Genomic DNA, 17,422 nt, shown 5'->3' with positions numbered 1-17,422 from the left:
CAATTTGTAAGGGATCTGTCTGTTCTTTGGCATAATAGTCATGGTGTATATGAAATATGATGCTACTAAATACCATTCTTTTATTTTGAATTTTTTTTCATTTTGAAAAGGTGAAATTGATGGTAAATCCATTTGCATATGAAGAATATAGGAAAGATAAAATTCGACAGAAGATAGAAGAAACACGTGCACAGAGAGTGCAATTGAAGGTAAATATTATACTCACCGTTGAATTTACCAAAGATCACTTTGTTTTCATGTTGTATATCATCCCGAAGAAATCTACCACCCATTTCTTGAGTTCCATTGTTAATTTACATCTTTTACTAATATTTTTGGGATACTTTGTTTGTCATAAGGGTGGATACTCTGCAGTTTTATCATTATGAACTCATGGTAATGGTATTATTAGAAATAATGCTAGAATGACTGAAATTTTCACCCCCACTAAGAAAATCTGATGGCGTTTCAAGTGGGTTTTCAAGATTTTGGAGTGTTGGGGCTTTGCTAATCCCCATTTCCTACTGTCCTTTGGCCGTATCTCAGGCTCTCTGTTTGGATCATGGGAAATGGATGTTATACTATTAGTATAGAGAATTTAATGTAAAGAATTATTACATAATAATAATAATACATACTAATTACAAGGGCTGGCTGGTTAGCTCACTTGATAGAACAGGGTGCTGATAACACCCAGGTCAAGGGTTCCTATCCCCATCCTGGCCAGCTGCCCCCACCACCCCGCAAAAGGAATTATCAACCAGGTATTAGAGAACTGAAAAGGTAAGAACACTAAAGTGTGGATGAGAGAGGCAGTAACTGCAGGAAGCAGCTATCACCTCAGGGCTGGGGAACAGAAAGGGGAGAGCCCCATGGAACTGGGACCCAGACTTCTGAGGAGGGAGGGCTCATAGGCTGGGGCTGGGGTCCTTGAGGTGTGATGAGGATGTTCCTGGGAGTGTTGGAAACTACAAGCCGGAATCCACTGCTGCTACTGTAGCCACCTGTTTCTTCTAGGGTGAACTGTTGCTGTGCGGTGTCAACCTAGACAGTAAGCAAACATGGAGGAGCAAGTCCTGTCTCCCTTCTCCTGCCTTCTAGTCTTTCTGGTTACCCTCGTTGATTAAGTTTAATCACCAAATGATACAAGTGTTTATAACTAAACATTGGTTAAGATACATGCACACACATACATACACAAACACCCACACTCTTTCAGTCCAAAAGACTAGTGACTTTTCTGAAATCACCTAAATACTTTTTCCTTTTTCTAGACTATTTGTTAACAGTTTTTAAGAGCAATGAGTGTGTAGATGTTGGCAAGAAGAGACTGATATGGAGTACTGTATTAGTCCGTTTATGTTGCTTATAACAAAATACTTGCAACTGGGTAATTTATAAAGAACAGAGGTTTATTTAGCTTATAATTCTGGGACAACAGCATCTGGCGTGGGCCTCAGACTGCTTCTACTCATGACAGAAAATGGCAGGGAACCAGCGGGTACAAACGGATCACATGGCAAGAGGAAGCAAGAGAGAGAGAGGAGGTGCCAGGGTCTTTTCAACAACCAGCTCTAGCAGGAACTAATAGAGCGAGAACTCACTCATTACTCCCCCCACCTAGGCAGAGCATTAATCCACTCATGAGGGATCCACCCCTGTGACTCAAACTGCCACACTGGGGATCAGATTTCCACAAGTTCTGGGAGGACAATACATGCAAACTCCCTCAAGTACTTTTGCCCCACCTCTTTACAGTACTTGTCAAAGTTGTATTTTACTTATTAAACCATGGAACATAAAATACTAAGTGGAAAAAGACAATAGATAGCTTATAACTTTATCCTGAGAGTTGTCAGACTCATATCTAGAATTCCCTTTAGAAATTTGCTATTCAGGAGCAGGAAGTAGTGCAATTAGTATTATTAGTAGCATTTTAGCAGTTCCCAGCAACTCCAGCCAGGGGCTGCAGTATCAGACCTACTGGCCTCCTGTCCGCTGTACCCTCTGTGGCTGATATAGGCCAAATACAGCTTCTCCCCGTTTGCTTCTCAGTGTGCTGGAAGAGGCATGGGTGAGGGTGAGTCCTCCCACCAGCAAGCTGAGGTTGCTATTGTGCCACGTGGCCCACCTGATAACATCACTTGTGTCCACATTCTTTGCTACTCTAGGGATAACGAAATTTTAAAAATAAGAATTAGATATCTCCTGTTTGTTAAACTTTACTCCTTATATAGCTGTCAACCTTTAAAGCTAGAATGTAGTTATCTTAGTACAGCTTTTTTTCCCTCTCATTAATAGAAATTGCCAAAAGTTAACAAAGAGCTGGCGCTTAAATTAATCGAGGAGGAGGAGGAGAAGCAAAAATCTACATGGAGAAAGAAAGTTAAGGTAAGATTTTATAAGGCAGAGAAAATATTGATAAATTGTTTCTATATTTTCTTGACAGTATTAACTTGTATCTTTTTTATTGTTTCTTTTTACTTTAAAAATATGTGGGGTTTTTTTCCCCCCTCCTTATGAGATAGTATATGCTCAATATGGGAAGTTTGAAAATAGAAAAGAATATAAAGAATGCCAGCCGTATAATTCTTCTACCCAGACAAAGGCATCGTTAATATTTTAGTGAGTTTTCTTCCTGTCTTATTTGTCTTAAAATTATAAACTATAATGGCAGGATAATCTTGTATATGTAAAATATTTATCCTGATTTTATAAAATAACACTGTTGGTTTACCGTTTTGTTAAAATCTTTTTGTAAATATTTATAATGGCTGCATATTCAGTCTTATGGATATATTATAATTTACTTGGTCCTTTTATTGTTAAATGTTTAGGTTGTTTATACTAATTTATTTGTGCTGATTAGGTTTATCACTCCAGAAGTAGCTGATTTTTATTTAGACTTGGTATTATTGGGATTGCGCAGTCTGACATGTAACTGCTACCTGTCTTCCTTTCCTAATGTGAAAATAGATGAAGATCAGTCATAAAATAGATAAGGGTCAGTGCTTTGTTTGGCTGATATTGTCCAGAAATAAGGCGATGTTTATAATTTTTCCAGTTACATGCAGACTTCCTGGGTCCTCCCCAATCATGTTTCCTCATCTCATCAGGCAGGCCAGGTTATGTACTCAAATGTGTTGTAAAAATCTGGTCTCCCCACTGCGAGAGCCTGCAGAACTAATTCTCTGAATAAAGGGCCTAACCTTGGAACTTTGGGCCAGCCTTGTGGAGCTCTCAGGAGGTTTTTGTTTGTTGCTATTCTTTCTTTCTCTGGTTTTCACTCACAGAAGTGAACATGAGCTAAGTGAGCTCTCTGTGTGCCTGTCTGTCTTTCTCTTCATCAGGTCCCAAGGACTTCAGTTACAAGGTATTGTTTCTGTTTCTCCTGCTCACTGCTTGTGTAACCTTGGCTGATTCCCTCAAGTTCACCAGAGCACAGGTTTTTCATCTATAACATGCAAGAACCAGATATGGGCATTCTTACTGCTGTGATTTCTAAGTGGATTCAAACTCACTACTTCCTCTTGCTTTCCTTAGTCTCTCCCTGTATCTCCTTATTCTCGTCTATTACTTACATTCTTTGAATATATTATCTAAATCTCAATTTTTGGAACTCTTCCTTAAGTAAATAGCTAGATAGCTTTTATATTTCCATTTTTTTTTTTATATTTCCATTTTCATTACATGAATAATACACCAATATTGAAACAATTACTTAAACTTATTAATATTTAAATTTATATCTATGCCCTATGGCTATGCACCTTCCTGATATATACAAGTTTATAAACGCATATGTGTAGCTTAAAGTGTTTGAAATCCACATGCTTCCTGCAACGTTGACTTTCTCCTCAGTGTAGTCAGGTTGATTTTCTTGTTAGCTGAGCCTAAGATTGATTAGGGAGGCAGTTTTTCAACTTCATAATGTAATTTCACAAGCTAAATGGAAGTGATCTTTGGATTTATGCACCCTAAAACTTCAGTACAAAGAGAGTGGAGCTAATTTAAGCTGCAGATTTCCTATCTGTGTTTTATGCTTATGAGTGAGTCCTTATCACTCGATTTAATGTTATAGAGGGTAGGACACTTACATTAAAATTTACTTTTGCTACTTTGTGTGGCATGGCTTACTGGAACCTTTTTATAAGACTCTATGATTGTAAAGATGAAGGAGAAGCCCCTTCCCATGCCCCCATCCCCCCTTTTCTTTGGTAGACTTTTTCTGAGGTTGGGGGCAGCCAAGCTTGTCAAGAGTACTGTGAACAGTGCTCGCCTTCTCATCTTAGACTTACTCTGTGGAACCGTCATTTTTCTTTGCCTCAGTAAATTGTCATTCTCCTTAAGTTAGGATGAGTTGCCAACGTTTTATCCTTTGCCCTTTCAGTAGCAGGAGATGTCTCTGCGAGTTCCTTTAATGTGAAGTTTTTTGCCAGTGTCACTTCCACTGGGACATATTCATTCATTTTGTCACAGCTGCTTTCCTTGTTTATTCCAAGATGCTCACCTTCATTGTGGTCCTTTGATTGTGGCTGTGGAGTCCCAGCCAGCAGCAGTGCATTCCCATGGTCAGCTTTCTTTTCCTGTAACTTCATTTAAATCTGATTCATATTTTCTTTGCTTCACTTTCATCTTTTGTTGGCCAGTTCTCTCCTTTAATTATCCATTTTTGTAAAATGTTACATGGGTGTAACCTTGGGATCCCAGGAGACAATACAACAACTACATGCTTCCTGTCTGTGTGAACTGAATACAGTGACCAGTCACTGACAGGCTTTGAAAGAGGTGGCGTGACTGGCCACTGGTCATGCTACACACCTGTTATTTTGTGGGGATTTGTGAACTGAAGAGCTAGCAGCGAGTTTGCATTTTATGTAAATACTCACAGTTGATGTAGGAGGTACCTGAAATTTGAACCTGCTGTTGGGGGACCTGGTGTTACTTAACCACACCGTGGAAGCTCATTCCTTTCGGCACGGTGCAAATGGAGGACTTGCCTGTGCGTTTCCTGCAGTCAGATCTGTTCTGTCGGCCTTCAGTTCTGCTGCTGCGTATTCTCTAATTAATAACCCACGTGGTATTTATTTATTTTAGAACCTATCTGTGGGTTACCCTGAGAAAAATTATCAGGCTGTGTCCTGTTTCTACTGCAAGTGCCGGGGGAAGAACCTGGAAATTCTGATCTTCCTCCATCAGACAGCGGTTTCTCTCCCCTGTTGTAGCTAGAAGTGCTGTCTCTGTAACAACGTTACCTGCTGACAAAATTCTGCTAGAAGGTAGTATTTATAAAATGTGCCCCTAACTTGATTTGGGTGACTTGCTGACCCAAATTAGGCTCTATTGTCAGAGCTCAGTTTCATTCCATAAATATTTACATATGGTTTTTAGTATAAAATCTGAAACTGTTCTTAGAAACAGTTTTTATAATTTGTTGTCTAACACTTATATGTTATGTAACATGAAGACCTTAAAAGTTATTCATGAATTAAGGAAAAAATCTTTCATTATAATTCTAAAGAATGCTTGAAAGATTCAGATCCCCATACCAGCCAGTCTTCAAAAAAAAAAAAAAAAAAAAGGAATTCTTGAAAGAATTGCTAAATCCATCAGCAGGTCATTAGTCTTATCTTTGAACTCAACTCTTCAAACTTTAGGAATTTAATAGCTCTGATATCTCCTGGTTTAAAAGTCAGTATTTTGCAGTTATGTTCTGCTTTGGCTGTAAATGGAAGGAGACAGTGAAATTTGTTCCCAAATACTACCACCACTGATAACATAATAAAAGTCTATTCAGATGTCTACCTTATAGTTGATGTTGAACCTACAGTGGGAAGTGACATACCACATAATGTCAATAAGCATTACCTGGACATTATCTAATCTTAGAAATTTGGTGGTATTAATTCTTTTTTTTTTTTTTTTTTTTCCCCTTACCGGTAATCTTTTTTTTTTTTAAATTTTATTTTGTCGATATACATTGTGGTTGATTATTGTTGCCCCTTACCAAAACCTCCCTCCCTCCTCCCTCTCCTCCCTCCCCCCCAGCAATGTCCTTTCTGTTTGCTTGTCGTATCAACTTCAAGTAATTGTGGTTGTTATATCTTCTCCCCACCACCCCCAGTTTTTTTTGCGTGTGTGTGTGTGTGTGTGTGTGTGTGTGTGAATTTATATATTAATTTTTAGCTCCCACCAATAAGTGAGAACATGTGGTATTTCTCTTTCTGTGCCTGACTTGTTTCACTTAATATGATTCTCTCAAGGTCCATCCATGTTGTTGCAAATGGCAGTATTTCATTCATTTTTATAGCTGAGTAGTATTCCATTGTGTAGATGTACCACATTTTCCGTATCCACTCATCTGATGATGGACATTTGGGCTGGTTCCAACTCTTGGCTATTGTAAAGAGTGCTGCGATAAACATTGGGGAACAGGTATACCTTCGACTTGATGATTTCCATTCCTCTGGGTATATTCCCAACAGTGGGATTGCTGGGTCGTATGGTAGATCTATCTGCAATTGTTTGAGGAACCTCCATACCATTTTCCATAGAGGCTGCACCATTTTGCAGTCCCACCAACAATGTATGAGAGTTCCTTTTTCTCCGCAACCTCGCCAGCATTTATCGTTCAGAGTCTTTTGGATTTTAGCCATCCTAACTGGGGTTAGATGGTATCTCAGTGTGGTTTTGATTTGCATTTCCCGGATGCTGAGTGATGTTGAGCATTTTTTCATATGTCTGTTGGCTATTTGTGTATCTTCCTTAGAGAAATGCCTACTTAGCTCTTTTGCCCATTTTTTAATTGGGTTGCTTGTTTTTTTCTTGTAAAGTTGTTTGAGTTCCTTATATATTCTGGATATTAGTCCTTTATCAGATGTATATTTTGCAAATATTTTCTCCCACTCTGTTGGTTGTCTTTTAACTCTGTTAATTGTTTCTTTTGCTGTGCAGAAGCTTTTTAGTTTGATATAATCCCATTTGTTTATTTTTCCTTTGGTTGCCCATGCTTTGGGGATCGAGTGGTATTAATTCTAATTAAGAATTAATTCATTTATTCTTTCAACAAATACATATTGAGCTCCCAGTATACACAAGCAGCTTTGAGAGGCACTGGCATCTGTGGTCCATTTGATTTGTAAGAGTCTGAGTTTTGATTAGAGCCATTTTCCTACATTTTTCTGCATGTTAGCCTTTCCTGCCAATCTTTCGCTGTTGCCTTAAATTTTTGTATGAGGGCTGGCCCGTGGCTCACTCGGGAGAGTGCGGTGCTGACAACACCAAGGCCACGGGTTCGGATCCCATATACGGATGGCCGGTTTGCTCACTGGCTGAGCGTGGTGCTGACAACACCAAGCCAAGGGTTAAGATCCCCTTACCGGTCATCTTTTAAAAAAAAAAAAAAAAATTTTTGTATTAAAAAAAAAAAAAAAATTTTTGTATGAATCATCTATTCTTGGATTCTTCAGCAGCTCAGTCAGGGCTGTGTGTGATATCTCTAGGCCAGGTGTATTCTGTGGCTAGGAAACCATGGAAGAGATGCTTTAGCCTCAGGAATTATTAAATACTGTTAAGAGCTTATAGCAAAGTAATAATTCATCTCTTTAGGGAAAAGATACAATTATGTACAGACACTCTGGGTTGGATTGTATCAGTTTTAACATTTGAAATATTCTTTTTAAAGCTTTTTTAGTACCAATTAAAATTTTAGGGTTTTTAAAATCAGTCACACATACATAATTTTTAAAAAATTTAACAGTTCTCCAAGATTTGTTAGGAGCATGAGCCATCCCATTGTCCACCTCCTCCTTACTCTTCCCTCCCCTGTTTTCACCACTGCTGAGGCAACAACCACTTTTGCTTTTTTAGCTGATTATGTTGATATGAAAGTCTATCTCTCTTAATATTGCCTGTATTGCTACTTCTTGAGATAGGCATTATCTTTTGATAACCTTTCCTTTCAATAAAGCTATATAGTATTGTAATTTTGGTTAAGTCAGCATTCAGCATTTGCATTGCTATAACTATGTAAGTACTATTTACAGCCGAGTCAGATTCAGTGACTGCGTTTCTTGTACAACCTTTGTTTCCCCTGGAGTGAGCAAATATCTCTTTTTGCTTTCTATCTAGTTATCACTAATTAACCCCCATTTCTTTACCAGTTACCTGAATCTCATCTCAAGATATTTATATAGATCAGATGTTATATTAATTTTACCTTCCTGAAGAAGTTGCTTCTAGATCTTTCTGCCCCACTCCATTCTGGACTAGACACCTTCTAATCTGGGATCTCCCTTTACCATTATCCTGGGGATCTAGTCTACTTCACTCCCATATTTCATAAAGAATTTTAAGAACTTCAGTTTTCAGAAGGAATATAGTTTCCAGCCTAATGCTTTCTAACCCAGACAAGTAGTCAGTCAGTATGAGGATATGTTAAAGATATTTTCAAAAAAGAAAAAAAGGTGAGCTGGCCGGTTAGCTCAGTTGGTTAGAGCGTGGTGCGGATAACACCAAGGTCCAGGGTTCAGTCCCTGTACCAACCAACCACGAAAAAGAAAAAATATACATGTTTTCAAGCATTCTGGTTCTCAACAACAAATTACCCTTATACTGCTTTCCCTCAGGAAGTTACTAGAGGATTTATACCTCTAAAGTAAGAGAGTGAGCCCAGAAAGAGGAAATGTCCAAGGAAATCTCATATAAGATGATGGGCCAGGCTGCGGGTCCATTTTCAGTCTGTAAATCTGGCCCATGGTGCTGGATGCTTGGTGGGCCTTTCAGTCTGAAATTTGGGTCTTCAGTGCTGGGGAGTTTTCTAGAAAAAATATGGTTATTTGTTCATAGTGGAGAGTGAGGGAATTAAAAAGCTGAGGTGGGGACAGAGTCCCTCAGTCACTGTGTGGTGACATGGCCTAACTGTTTATTTGGGAAAGGTCCAGGTATCAATATCTTTTAGGCCTTTCTCTTGGGTGGTCAGGTCCTCCTGCTTGGAGGCTTGGCTAGCAGCATTCTGAGAACTGACAAGTGCAGGTCACAAGAGCTTGGGGGTATGGGGGATAGGGGGCACCTCGGCCTCCTGTGCCAACCTTCACTTCCTCTCCTTTTTACCAGCACACTTCCCTTGCTCTCACAGAGCTGGGCCCTGCCTCTTTTCCCTCCTCCAATGGGAAAGGGCTGGGGTGGGATTTTAAATAGACTTCTTTCTTGCTTCCAAAATTTTATTGCTCCTGTTTCCCTTCCTCCTCATCCTTAAGGGTTTGTGTCTTTTTTCTTAAAAGACCCTTTTCTATTGTTCTAGTGAGATTTTTAGCAGAGATTAAAAGGAGATGCTTGTGTTCAAGCCACCATCTTTACTCAGAAGTCTGTACCAACTTAATTTCATAGTTATCATACCATTGAAAAAAATGTGCAAGGTCACTAATGATTAGGGAAATGCAAATTAATGTGTTTTTGGGGGGTGCTAATTAAAACCACAATGAAATATCTCATACCTGTCAAAATGGCTTTGATCAAAAAGTCGGAAGATAACAAGTGTTGACAAAGATGTGGAGAAGAGGGAACCCTTGTACACTGTTGGTGGGAATGTAAATTAGTACAGTCATTGTGGAAAACAGTACGGAGGGTTCCTCAGAAAATTAAAAATAGAACTACCATATGATCCAGCAATCCTACTTCTGGGCATTTACTGAAAAGATTTGAAATCAGTTTGTCAGAGAGAGATCTATCTGCACCTCGTGTTTATTGTAGTACTGTTCACAATTGCCAAGTAATGGCATCAGCCTAAGTGTCCTTCACCAGATGAAAAGATGAAGATAATGTGGTATAGTTACAAGATTAATACTATTCAGCCTTAAGAAGGAAATTCTGTCATTTGTGACAACAGGAATGGAATTGGAGAACGTTATACTAAGTGAAATAAGCCAGGCATAGAAAGACAAATACCACATGTCCTCACTTGTACGTGGAATCTACAATACCAGATTCATAGGAGTAGGGTAGAGTGGTGGTTACAGAGTCTGGGGGCTGGAGGCTGTGGGCAGATGACGGTCAAAGGATGCAAAGTCTCAGGAGGAGGAATATGTTTGTTTCTTTTTTTAAGTTCTGTTGCACAGTGTGGTGAATATAGTTAATAACAGAGTATTGTACATTTCAAAATTGCTAAGGGAGTAAATTTCAAATGTTCTCACCACAAAAAATGTTAAAAGTATTTGAGGGGATGTAATGTTAGCTAGCTTGATTTAATTATTCCGCGTTGTATTCATAAGCTATAACTACACTTTGTACCCCATAAATTTATATAATTATAAACCGTCCGTTTATAATAAAAAAGAATTTATCTTAAATGGCAAGCATTTCTCTCATATGTTACTATGTTGGGACACAGTATTAATGGTAAATAAGCATTCTACTCAGATCTACAAATACAGTTCTTTGAGGTAGGGCTCTGGTACTTTAAGATGTTTTCCAAATTCTAGTGGTAAGTGTTGAGTATGTATGTGTGTATATTTATAGGCCAGATCACTAGTGAGACACTTGTAAACTACTATACAACATTACTAAGTACACCTTATCTTTTTTTTTTTTTAACACAGCTGTGAAAACAAACAAATAGACTAGGAAAAATCCCTGGGAGAAACATTTTTACAACTGGGTCAGAAGAATTTTTATTTTATAATTGTTCATCCAAAACATACTTGTCTTTAGGCAGTGCAATTTATTTGTTTTGAATTAAGAATACCAGCAACATATTCTTTTTAACATTGTTCTCTGTTATTTACTAAATATGATTATTACTTTACCAAATACAGGAAGATAAGAAGAAAAAATTTTCGCTTGGGTTTTATTTTTTTTAACCTGAAAATATATGAACTGGGCACATAGCTATTCATTTGAAAAAATGTGAATCCTTGGCAATATCGCTTATTCCATATTTACAGAAAACTCCAAAATGTACATTGTAGCCCCTCCTCTCTCCTGAGACTTGGCGTGTTGTTTCCAGACACCTGTAGCCCCCATCAGGATCCAGGTGACGTGCTCCTGCTGCACAGACTTAGCCAGTCTCAACTGGAGCATCATTTCTTGCCCTTCCCCACCCTATGCCTTTTTTCTAATGCTTTCTAGTGATGGATCCTAATTCATGGTATCACCAGCTTTCTGGTCACTTATGCTAGACTTTTGAGAGCAGTTTCTAACCCTGTTTTTAACTCTTAACCCTCTCTTCCGTAGCTGGATCCATCTATCAGTCCTAATTTAGAAACGTATCTCACAGTCATTCTTTCCTAAAAGGCATGTGTTCCCACCGCATATTCCCATTGCCCTAATTCAGGCCCTGTCTCTTCTCCACGTTTCTAAAGTGGCCTCTTGGTCTTCTTTGTTCCTCTTGTTCCTCTACACAGTCCACCATACCCTGTGCTGGTGCGTACTCCAAACGCACTGTCACGGTTGTCATCTGAGATTCTTGAAGCCCTCTTCTCTTTATCATCCCCTTCCTCCTCCGCTCTAGTGTTTCCCCTCAACCTTCAGAATGGCAGGCACGGCATTTAAAATCCTTTACAGTCTGTCCTAATCAAAAAACGCTTTCTCACATCACGCAGTTCTTGTGTCAGCAGACTATTCACCATTCCTCAGTCAGCTGGAAATGCCCTTTCTTCAGATTCTACCAGCTGAAACCCACTCATCTTTCAAGCTTCCTCCCAGACGCCAGATCCCTATGAACCTTTCTGGGATGTCTCTTGTTGGAATTGTTTTCCAACACTTTCAGTTGTACCGAGCATCCTTCACAAGGTGCCTTCTTTTACATGTTTATTTGCAATTTTTTTCTCTCTCACCAGATCGGGATCAGGAACTAGATCTTTGTCTTTGTTTCTTCTTTAGTCCTATGTCCATCTTGGAAATGATACTCAATCAGGGAAGACTTGTTGAATTCAGTATCTCATAGAATTTTAGGTAAGGGTTTATCAATTTTTAGGCACATACAAGTAATAAGCAGGCCAAGTTCTTAAATGTCTTATGATTTACCAAATTTTTGTGTGGCTCTGTCACACTAATAAAGTATTGAGAACTCAACTGCTTACAACCTTATTTACTCTAAATAGTGGAGAAGCAGTAAAATAAAGTCTGCTCAGTAGAACTAGAGTTCATCACATACAGGTTAACTTTTTCCAGCTTTGTTTACTTTGATTTGCAGACCATTCTAGGTGGACTGTTTTTTTCTGGCTTCCGAGCCTGTAGCAACTAAGGAATAATAAGGGAGCCCTCAGTAATTTTTGACTTACATAGTCTGTGGTCTGCCTCTCCCAGTTTTGGGATATGAAGTTGAAAGAGTCTCTTATTTTAATTCCATATAGTAGCTATGCTTTAAAAAGCCATGTTTTAAAAAATTATGTATTTCCTTGAAAAGAGTTTTTTGCATTAAAAATGTTAATTGAAGGAAATTCTTTCTAACGTGCTAAGCATAAAGTTAGCCAAAAAGGCTCATTGTTAGCTCATTGTGTGTAATGGCCAAATAATATATATCATCTGCAAAGTAGATTAATTTCTTTGGTTGGTGGGAGATAAAACTGGGTACAAATTAAAACTAATTCTAAAGAAATTTCATAATGAATTAATAATTTATGCCTATGCAGCTTATTAATTTATAATAGAATTAATGTTTTTAAGCCATCTTTCGGACAAGATTTTATTCAGATGCTAACTTAAATTTCTACATACTTTTTCTTATTTTTCTTATAGAGCCTTCCGAATATTCTCACTGATGATCGATTTAAAGTTATGTTTGAGAATCCTGACTTCCAAGTAGATGAAGAGAGTGAAGAATTTAGGCTTTTGAATCCACTTGTTTCAAAAATTAGTGAAAAAAGGAAGAAGAAACTACGACTCTTAGAGCAACAGGAACTTCGTGAAAAAGTAATCTGCTCCTTGTCATTTAGAATTTGCTGTTTCTTTAACATCAAGTTTTCCCTGTAAGTTAGAGAAGAGTGTTTGATTGTGCCTGAGGTATAATTAATTACATCTTAACTGTTTGACATTCAGCTTTGGCATGTCTCTTATTTGATTAAAGGCATTTCTTTAGATGCATGTGATGGAGTAGCTGTCACGTACTCTAATGGCCCAATGCTATTTAAAAGAAAATATGGGTCAGTGTTAGCTTGGAGGAAAAGAGCTGCTTCTTACTATTTTTATTTTCAGGAAGAGGAGGAAGAACCGGAAGGAAAACCGAGTGATGCAGAAAGTTCGGAGAGTTCAGATGATGAAAAAGACTGGGTTGAAGAGGTCAGGAAGCAGCGCAGACTTCTCCAGCAGGAGGAAAAAGTGAAGCGGCAGGAACAACGCAAGGAGGACCAGCAGACGGTCCTAAAGCCTCAGTTTTATGAGATCAAAGCAGGAGAAGAATTCAGAAGCTTCAAAGATTCTGCCACAAAGCAGAAACTGATGAAGTGAGTAGTGCTCCCTTAGCGTCAAGTTGACATGTGGCAGAGCCCTTGCCTTTCCTTGTGGGCACATTGCCCTGAGGCTAACATTTCTGTCTTCTTTGAGTGGGGCTGTGGGGGAAGGGATGAGAGCATGAAGGGATGGGGAGAGCCACACAGAAGGTGACGTGGGGGAAGCACCACAGCAGGCCAGGGGGATGTCACCGTTGAAGTGCACTGGTTACTTCATTTACTTATTTTTCTAAGCAACTTTTTGAGGTGTGTTTTATATGCAATAAAATATAGGCCACAGCCCTGTGAGTACTGGTAAATACACATTACAACACTTTTAAACTGCAAAAGCCACACTCTTCTGTTGTCCTTGCTTTTTTTCCACTGGATTCCCTAACCTGCAGAGAGTATCTGTCTTTTTCTATGTCCTACAGATCAGTGGTTTGAAGCCTTTTAGACAGGGGTAATTAAGAGATAATAAATTCTTTGCCTCTTAACAAAAAATTATTTTTAAAAATTAGAATCTCAGTTATGTTTTCCCCATCTCAATTTACCTGATTATTGAAAAGTTCACTTGGAAAATTTGCCAGAAATTTTAAGGAAAATTCCTTTTGCAGGAAAATAGAGAGAGAAAAAAAGTGTGTGATATTCCACAATAGTCATCATAGAGACAGAAAGCAGAGTGGTGGTTGCCAGGAGCTGGGGAGAGGGAGAAAGAGGAGTTAGTGATTAATGGAAACAGTTTCAGTTTGGGATGATGAAAATGTTCTAGAGATGGCTTGTAGTGATGGTTGCACAACAATGGGAATGTATTTAATGCTACTGAATTGTCTGTTTAAAAATGTTTAAAATGGTAAGCTTTTATGTTATATTTACCACAGTTTTAAAAAATCAGTCTTCAAAAAAAAAGTGGTATTATTTGAACAATTTTCAGTTTCAGGTGTTTAAGTGAGGAACAAGCTAAGTACTCAAGTCCAAACTGTGTACAAGCTCTAAATTATATAAGTCTTTGAGAATTTCCAGGACAATATTGATGTTGTAGATTGAATTATGTCCCCCCAAAACTCACTGAAGCTTGAATTGTGTTCCCCAAGTTTCAGGTATTAGAAACCTGGCCTTCACTGTGACTGTTAAGAGGGTGGGAAATCCTACTGTGGTAATTGAAAGGTGGGGCCTTGAAGAGGTGATGCAATTGTAGGACCATGCAATAGTGAGTGGATTAAAAATGGTGGTCAGGGGCGTGGTTCTGAGGGCTTTAACAGAAGAGAGAGGACAGTCTGTCTCCTTCTCTGCTCTCTCTGCTTTCACCATCTTGCAAATGTGAGACCCCGGGGTCATTGTCGCCACCATCAGATGGACTTTGGACTTCCCAGCCTCAGAAACTTTAAGCAGTAAATTTCGTTTTCTTTATAAATCACCCAGTTCCAGGTATTTGTTATAAGCAACAGAAATGGACTAATACAGATGTGCAAGATTTGATTGTTATAGATGGTCACAGTAGATGTCTTGAAAGAAGAGCTGTAATGTCCTGGGAGCCTTGGGAGCAGTCACAGGTTGGAGGAGGAGGAGTGGGCAGTACAGATGAGAGGTTAGGTTGGGGTCAGTACCATTTCTGTACTTGTGCTTCTCAGCTCCCAGCTTTCCATTCAAGGAAAGGTGTTTCCGGAAGGGGAGGAGTGTCATTGGTATTTTGATGGGGATTGCATTGAATTTGTAGATCATTTTAGGTAGTATGGACATTTTCACAACTTTAATTCTTCCAATCAATGAACATGGAATATCTTTCCATCTTTTTATGTCCTCTATAATTTCTTTCAGCAGTGATTTATAGGTCTCATTGTAGAGATCTTTCACCTCCATGGTTAAATTTATTCCTACGTATTTTATCCCCATCAAAATACCAATGACATTCATCACAGAAATAGAAAAACAATACTAACATTCATGTGGAACAGCAGAAGACCCCGAATAGCCAAAGCAATCCTAAGCAGAAAAAAATTAAGTGGGGTACTATACTACCTGACTTCAAGTTAGACTACAAAGCTGTAGTAACCAAAACAGCATGGGACTGGCATAAAAACAGACACACAGACCAGTGGAACAGAGTAGAGAATCCAGAAATCAATCCATGTACCTACAGCCAACTGATCTTCAACAAAGGCACCAAGAAGAAAAGGGTGGGGAGGACATCAGTAAATAGGCTTAATTGTTTCTGGAGATGAAATATGTCTTACTCATCTTTATTTCACCAGCTTCTAGCAATTATCTGGGACACCAAATCCTTCAATTTAGAATCCAGAAGCATCTCAAAATTCTGGTTCTGAGTAACAGAAGATATGTCGGTGAATAATGAAGCTAGTAATATTCTTGATATCTTTTAAAGATGTTTTCTTTACCTACCAACTTTTTTTTTAATTGACTTTCTTTAGATGTAATTTACATAACACACGATTCACTTACTTAAAGAAATACAATTCATTGGCTTTTAATATTTTCACAGAGTTGTGCAACCATCACCACAATTTTAGAACATTTCATAACCCCAAAAAGAAACCTCGTACCCCATTAGCAGTCACTCCCCATTTACCCCCACCCCACCCCACCTCCCAGCCCCAGGTAACCACTAATCTACTTTTCTATCTCTATATCGCCTATTCTGACATCTCATATAAATGAATTATACATGTGGCATTTTGTGTCTGGCTTCTTTCACTTAGCAATGGGTTTTTTGTTTGTTTGTTTGTTTGTTTGTTAAAGATGACCGGTAAGGGGATCTTAACCCTGGACTTGGTATTGTCAGCACCACGCTCTCCCAAGTGAGCAAACCGGCCATCTCTATATAGGGATCCGAACTTGTGGCCTTGGTGTTATCAGCACCACACTCTCCCAAGTGAGCCATGGGCCGGCACACTTAGCAATGTTTCTAATGTTTATGCACATTGTAGCATGTATGTGTACTTTGTTTTTATTGCCAAATAATATTTAAGTGTATGGATAAGCCACATTTTATTTATCCACTTAGTTGATGGATATCTGCCTTGTTCCCACATTTTGGCTCTTGTGAATAATGCTGTTATGAACATTCATGTATACATTTTTGCCTGGATATATGTTTTTAGTAATTCTGGGTAAATACCTACAGGGGGAGTTGCTGGTCATATAGTACCTCTGTTTAGTCTTTTGAGAAACTGCCAAACTGTTTTCCAAAAAAAGCTGTGCCATTTTACATTCCCATCAGCAGTGTGTGCAACCTCCCTTTTTATACTTTTATTCTTAAATGTTTTATTTGTAGTCCTACTTGGAAGCAAAGGGAAGTCAGCTTGTTTCCAGTGTTCTGATGCTGTGGAATGAATTTATTTGTTAGATTATCTATTTTTATCTTGCTTTATTTACTGCTTCATCTCAAGCTCCTGAGTAAGTTCTTAGACCAGAGTAGGCACTTGATAAATACCTGTTGAAAGTGTGAGTCTTGCATGCCTTGGCTACACATTAGGCAACTCAGGAAGTTACCCCTTAAAGATCTGCTGAAAAAGAACTCATTTCCCTCATAACACATGGATCAGGAAAATCTGGGAGCATGTTTTGAGGGTAGCCATGGTAATAGGAGGCCGCGATTTGGGGGTAGGAGGTATGACTAATGTCACTAACATTTTTCCTTCTGCCTGGGGGATGTAGCAGGATATTAATGCAAAAAACAAAAGGGATAATAATTTAGTATTTAAGAATAAACAATAGCAAATACACTATAGTAAGTGTTCTTACTAAGTTAAACATTCTTTTTTGAGAAGAATAGCTATGTAAGTGATAATACTTATATGAGCTTAAAAGAAAAATCCTGTTGTTTAAAGTTGATAACCCTTTGATATGAATAGCTTGTAGTTTGCTAGCATTTTGGCACAAACTGCTTACTGAATTTCAGTCATGACTGGATTATTTTGGCAAGTCGTGAACTTCCAGTATCTTAATATTATTTAATGAAGCATTGAAACATTATCCTT

The 17,422-nt window shown here is 38.4% G+C and overlaps 1 protein-coding gene across 3 annotated transcripts in view; it reads left to right on the top strand.

The window, feature by feature from the left end:
• Positions 1–17,422, top strand: part of NOL10 (nucleolar protein 10) — a 117,409-nt gene that overhangs the window by 88,703 nt on the left and 11,284 nt on the right. For all 3 annotated transcript variants that reach the window (XM_063078342.1, XM_063078340.1, XM_063078341.1), the window contains 4 exons: positions 111–209; positions 2,302–2,391; positions 12,736–12,909; positions 13,192–13,439. In XM_063078342.1, coding sequence (XP_062934412.1) covers positions 111–209; positions 2,302–2,391; positions 12,736–12,909; positions 13,192–13,439 — 611 coding nt within the window. The remainder of the gene's footprint in view (positions 1–110; positions 210–2,301; positions 2,392–12,735; positions 12,910–13,191; positions 13,440–17,422) is intronic.

Source organism: Cynocephalus volans, chromosome 14 (assembly GCF_027409185.1).
Source record: "Cynocephalus volans isolate mCynVol1 chromosome 14, mCynVol1.pri, whole genome shotgun sequence".
Taxonomy (NCBI): domain Eukaryota; kingdom Metazoa; phylum Chordata; class Mammalia; order Dermoptera; family Cynocephalidae; genus Cynocephalus; species Cynocephalus volans.
This window is presented reverse-complemented; position numbering and strand designations above follow the sequence as displayed.